This window comes from Oryzias latipes, chromosome 6 (assembly GCF_053564925.1).
Source record: "Oryzias latipes strain Hd-rR chromosome 6, Olatipes_Hd-rR_3.1".
In the NCBI taxonomy this organism is placed as follows: Eukaryota; Metazoa; Chordata; class Actinopteri; order Beloniformes; family Adrianichthyidae; genus Oryzias; species Oryzias latipes.
In genome coordinates this window covers 7,657,850-7,663,849 of record NC_136242.1, presented here as the reverse complement: position 1 = coordinate 7,663,849, position 6,000 = coordinate 7,657,850, and the positions used below count along the sequence as shown (strand labels likewise).

The window sequence follows — 6,000 nt, the reverse complement described above, 5'->3', positions numbered from 1 at the left end:
CCGCATGCGGCTCCTGAGCCGCGGGTTGCCGACCCCCGTCCTAGACAGTGCACTGAACCTGTTTTCTTCAATGATTTGTGATCTTCGCTGGTGTCCATGGATTACATGAAATCTTTCCACCTTTATCCACCTTTATCATGGTAGGGAGAACACGTCAATGCAAGGGTGGGGTCATCTAAGATAGCACAAGGGGTAAAAGGTTGGTTGGCCATTCCTGTTTTTTTTTTTATTCCAATTGTCTTTAGCTTCCAGCATGACCTCACTCTTGGATTATCTCCACCTTCTGGACAAAACTCACTGTCTGCCACACCAGTTTCTGGATTTCATCGCCTTCCTTTCTTCAGAAATCAATAAACTGTTTCGTCTTCACCAGACAGCCTCCTTCCCATTTAACCACGACAGTTTCAGATGTGATGAGTGAGAAAAGACTGTCAGGAAGAATGAAAGAAAAGATGCAGAAGACTGTGTTGAGAGCAGCCGTCTTGTTAGTTTAAAGCTGGGGTATCACACTCAATTTCAAAGGGGCCAAAATCCAAATCACATTTTAGGCAGTGGGCCGAACAGAATAAACATTTAGTAAACACACTAAAACTAAACTTTTAAAACTTCAATTTTTTCTACATAAATATAAATTAAAATGGACAGGAATATTGTTCTGCAATAAATCAACTTAAACCTTAAGTACCTTATAACATTTTGTTCTCCATAAAAATACAAAATGAAAAGTTGAAAGAAAAAGCTTCCAAATTTTTTTACTCTTGTGTTATTCAGCACTATACAATAAATACATTTAAATTTTAAATATCCCATAAAGAAGTATGAATTATACAGCTTCAAAATGTGAACATGCAGTATAACAAAACAAACAAAACTTGGAAATATGAATAAAACGTGTGCTTTCCAGCAATAACAAATCAAATCACTTTGTCAGGGTGCAGGGGGGCTCGAGAGCCGGTAGGACCCAGAATGCAGAGGCAGGGGCACGTGGTTCAAGGGCAAGGGGTTTAATTATAACAAAAAACGCTGCCGAGCAGGATGACAAAACCAAAAACTCACTGTGACGTGACGTGGCATGAAACAAAGGACAAGGTACATGGCATGACAAGACATGAACACCAGAGCAGGAATAATGGACCAACACAGGAGGAAGGCAGAGACAAGACTTATATACAGACAGGGCAGACAAGACACAGGTGGACACGATCAGGGCTGAATGGGAACCAAAGGAAGTAAAACCCAAGAAAACAGACAAGACAGGATACTTTCAAAATAAAACAGGAAACAGAAACAAGACAGAACAAGGACCAAAAACAAGACAACAAGTTCAAATCATGACACACTTGGGTTTTTTTGCTCTTGTGTCATTTTATCACAGCTAGACGCCTGGGTTGTTTTTTTTTTTTTTTACCAACAAGTTGGTTTTTGTGTTTGGTGTGAGGTCGTGTGTTGTGGAGATTCTCAGGATGGACTGCAGGTCTTCATCAGTGAGATGACACCTGTCTGCTGTTTTGTTGTCTTCATCACTGCAGTGTCGTATTTTGCCTTCAGTGTGCTAAAGCAACTCATAAAATCTTTTCTTCTTTAAAGCGCCAGGCAAACCCAGTATGCGGTGCACAGCTGATCAGTTAAGTGCTTGTTTGATGTTTTGTCTCATAGTCTTAGATCAAATTCTTTACTTACAGATCAGCTCCACAAATGAGACTCAGTGGTTTATGGGTAAGGTCAGTAATCATTGATTGGATTTTTTAAGGCTCAGTTTAAGGCCTGTCCTCTATTCTCATCCACTTCTTCTCTCCTTCTCTCCATTCTTCTTCTCCATTCTTGATCATTCATTTATTTATCATTCAGTTCTCCATGCCTCTGTTTGGTGCAGTGTGATTCATGTATTGTCCCTCTTCCCCACTCCCCTCCAGGGGAGTGATTCTAGATTCCAGTTGACTTGTCCGTGCTTCTGTACTTGGTTGTGGACCTCATCTCTGGCTCATCTGTGCCCCTGTATTTGACCATGTACCTTGCCTATGGTTCGTCTCTGCTCCAGTGCAGCAGCATACAAGTTAGCTAAAAGGACAGGTAAAAAGGCAGCTCTTGTAGTTTTTCCACATATCTGAATGATCTCGTATGGCACTAAACACAATATTACTAATGGACGTGTTTACCTTTGGTAAACTTCAATATGAGATTGGGTAGTGAAGTTTGTAGAGTGGTAGAGTATACTTGGAGAGAATGCTTGGTATGCTCCTACTTGTACTCAAGTATACCTAATAAAATAAACTTCAATTATATTCATTTATGCTTAGGGTTTTCTTAGGGTTGGCTGGCGACCCGTTAGTGGTATGAACTTACTTTCACCCAACAGTAGCTGGGTTGGCTCCAGCAGCCTCTGACCCCAATAGGGATACAGCGGGTTCTGAAGATGGACGGATGAACGGACAATATTTTGACCAGAATCAGAATTGAACTTACCACCTCTCAAAAAGACTCAGACTCTGAACACAATTGCCATAAATGTGTATATATATATATATGTATAACTTATTTTATATTTTCCAAACAGCTGGAGAGCACCAAGATTTTCTTTGTCACAAGTTTCTTGTGTAACGATGACAATAAAGGATTTCTGATTCTGACGATCACCTCTAAAACACTGAACTAAAGAATATTAGAAATACTGTATTGTTATCTAAGCACACTATTGTGATACCTTTGTGTGTTCACTGAAGTCCCTCAGGCAGTCTCAGTCCCGTCCTCAGCCTCACAGGGTCTGTATACTATTTTAGCAACGTTTTACATTCCTTTTCTAAAACTTTCCATAACTCAGCAGTCAGGTTGGGCTGTGACTAAACTGCACCCTTCTAACCCACCAAACACAATTCTTTGGTCATGTCATCAGTGAGAGTGGAGTGCCAATTGACCCGGCTAAGGTTTTTATGTATCTTAAGTGCGTCCACGGCTAGATTTTGTTGTTAGTCGCACATATTTAAAATTAAACTTAATATATCATTAGCTGTCACGCATAGGTGTTTGAAATGTTAGTGCAGGCTTGCTGTCCTGCACTAACCATAGAGGGTAAAATGAAAAACAAGAATCAAATCAGGGGACCTTTTTTTAATTATTTTTCTCTATGAAAATAAGAAAAATATAATAAAGTTCAGGAGATCCGAGCAGGCCGGCTCCCCATCCCGCGGGTCTCTGTCTGGATGTAAACTCGCCTCCTGGGAGCCGGCATAGTGATCGGGATCGCTCCAGCCCATCGTCTCTGCAACAGACTGTCCAGGGTGTACCCGCCTTCGCCCAACAGTAGCCGGGACGGGCTCCGGAAAGACCGCTGCCCCAAAAAGGAAACAGCGGATTACGAAAATGGAAGGAAGTTCAGGAGGAAAACTATCAGATTGATCCACCATGTGACAGAGGAGTTCAAGGTTTTGCTCTTAGGTATTCAATTTGACTCTGTTTTAGTTTACCTCACAAAAGTCCTAATGCTGTTTGTTCTCCCAAGAAATCCGTTTTTTGCAATTTCTTTCAAGTTTTAATAGGTCAAACTCATAAAAATCCAACGACAAAATTAAACATTTTAAATTATGACAAGGTCAGAGGGTCCGGAAGTTCTAATAAGCCACCAATTTGTTTCAAATACCCAACCATGACGTTTGTGGCGTAGTGTCTAAAATAAAAGGCTGAGCACAGAGGTAGTTGATTGCTAAAGGAATACATGAATAAACTGGTCCTGCCCAGGTTCAAAGAATAACATCAATCAAACTTGATACTATGTCAGTTGAAAAGATTGTGGGACGCAGTTCATTTTTTCTCCAAAGACATAGTGATTGGCCGAATACGAATTCCTCCGCTACCTCTCTGGCTCCTCCCAATTGCTCCAATTGTAGGGGCATTGGAGTTGTGGTTGTGGCCGAACATTTTTTATGGGGTGGCAGCAGTGACTTAGGACTGGCTATCCCTCGGCCTGTAGGGTGATCTGTGTCACAGAAGTGAAACGCATTTCTTCATGTGGTGTGCTCTGAAGCACAGAAGTTCACAGTTAAATGTAAGTAATGACTTTTTCTTTTGGATGACTTATTAAAGATAAAAAAACAATGTTGTGTATTTTCCAAGCGCTGGCAACTACGTGCTAACATATCTCACCGGCAACTATTGATGGCATCCTGGAGTGGTTGTGATGATTTGAAGACAATAGTTTTCCATAACTCCCTGCTTGGAGGGCTAAATGTAGGGGTAGGGAGGAGCCGGAGGGGTAGGGGGAAAAAATTTGGATTCATAGAGACCAGAATGAGGTTTTGATTACATTTCATCTTCTCCAGAGACGACAGTGGTGTCCTCTCATGATGGATCATGCTTCTCAGTAGTTTACGAAAATGGGAGGAACCTCCTGTCCTCCACTAAAGAGTGGGAGAGGTTAATCAGTTCTCTTGGGTGGAGGACGGTCTTGTATCCAAGAAGCCCCAGAAGTGGTTTACAGGCGGTTTGGGTGTAAACCACTAAGTCGAAGGAGAGCTTCACCCTCCAGTTCTCTGCGTTTGCTGCCGAGTCCCGAACTGTGGTGAATTTCTGCCGCGTTGACAGATCATTGCTGCCTCGAGTGTTGTTGATGATCCAGTCCACCACACTGGACTCCAGAACCAAACCAAGAAACGTGTACAACTCTCTGGTTTTCTGGAGGGGAAACCTGGCCAAGTCTTCATACCTGATAGAAACAAGAACGTATTGACCGGTAAAACTGTACTTTCTTTAACAAGATCTAATAAAGTCCCACTCCAACTGTATTTTTATCTGTTTTAATTATGATTCTGCTGTTTTTAGCCAAAAAAACAGTGTCAATTTTTAAGACATTTTCAAGTTTCTATCTTCATTTTCTTTATATTTGTTCTCTATCAATTCCAAGAACATGTTAAGAAAAACCAAAACATGATTTTTGTTGGAGTGGGTCTTTAAACACATTTCAAGATGTATGCATGAAATATACAGAGCTTTGTGGATATATGGATCTTAAACCGCCTTACTGAGTCCTTTTGAAAGCAAAAAAGCAACATATTTAATATTGAATCTCTAGATTTAGGTTATATAGAGTTATTTCTGAAATTTTTTTATTGTAGTAGTCTTTGAGGTTAGATGGACTCAAGATTTAAAATTCAGGAGGCTTTACTGTCATTTTAACTACATACCATAAATCTGCCTTGAATAGTTCAGATGTTTATTACAAAATTTTTGGCAGCCAGCCAGGCATTTAAGTGAAACAGACGTTAGTTGGATAAAGGCTTTTATTCCATCCCAGACAGAATGGTGATGGGTTAGTTTTGCTGTGAAATTTAGTCATGCTACGTAGACAACAACACCAGATGAACATTTCAGGAACATTTTGTAACCGATGGATAAAGAGATCCTCACTGACCACTCTCACTGGGAACTACAAGCAAGGAACCAGATCGGCAAACCCTGCATCATCGTGGCAAAACTTAACTTCACGTCGAGATCCTCCGGCGTGCCAGCGAGTCTGGACCAATTCACTGCAAGGGGACCAACATTTCTATCTTTGCTGGTCATCCTCCGAGTGTGGAGCAGGCGAGGTACGCCTTCGGTGAGGTAAGACCGAGAGGAAGCTAAATATGTGCTCATCTAAGCAGCGCAGATCTGGATTACGCACAGTGGGATTAAGAAATGGTTCCAAGACACAGAGGAAACCCAAGATCATGGACAGCCCTCACATGACTGAACTGAACTGAAACGTGGATCTAAATGAGGTCAGACATTTTCTTTTTGCCTATTTTGATCATATTGACCCCACAGGCTCCGAACAGTTGAACAAAGGAAATAAACCAAGCCAACAACCAAAAAATCACTTGTATGAAAAATTGGGTTTAAAAGAAGGACAGAAAGGGAGAGGGGAGGAAGAGAAAAGGGATAGAAAAGGAAAACAGTTTCTGTTATTGTTTTCCCACTGAAGTTCCAAGATTCAGTTTGACAATTGAGTTAAATTTGGGATTTTTTTTC

The 6,000-nt window shown here is 41.0% G+C and overlaps 1 protein-coding gene across 14 annotated transcripts in view; it reads right to left on the bottom strand.

Annotated features, from left to right (window-relative positions):
* Positions 1-3,090: 3,090 nt before the first annotated feature.
* The window catches only part of LOC105354170 (carbohydrate sulfotransferase 1), a 48,784-nt gene continuing 45,874 nt past the window's right edge, over positions 3,091-6,000 (bottom strand). For 8 of the 14 annotated variants that reach the window (XR_013656320.1, XR_013656318.1, XR_013656324.1 and 5 more), the window contains 2 exons: positions 4,298-4,696; positions 3,091-3,325 (listed from right to left, as the gene is read on the bottom strand). Coding sequence is in view for 4 of the 14 variants with exons in the window: in XM_078948343.1 (XP_078804469.1) it covers positions 4,360-4,696 (337 nt within the window). In the remaining 10 variants the exon portion in view is untranslated. Of the gene's footprint in view, positions 3,326-3,503; positions 4,697-6,000 lie in introns of those variants that run through there. The other 6 variants (XM_078948343.1, XM_023955547.2, XM_078948345.1 and 3 more) reach the window with 2 other exon arrangements.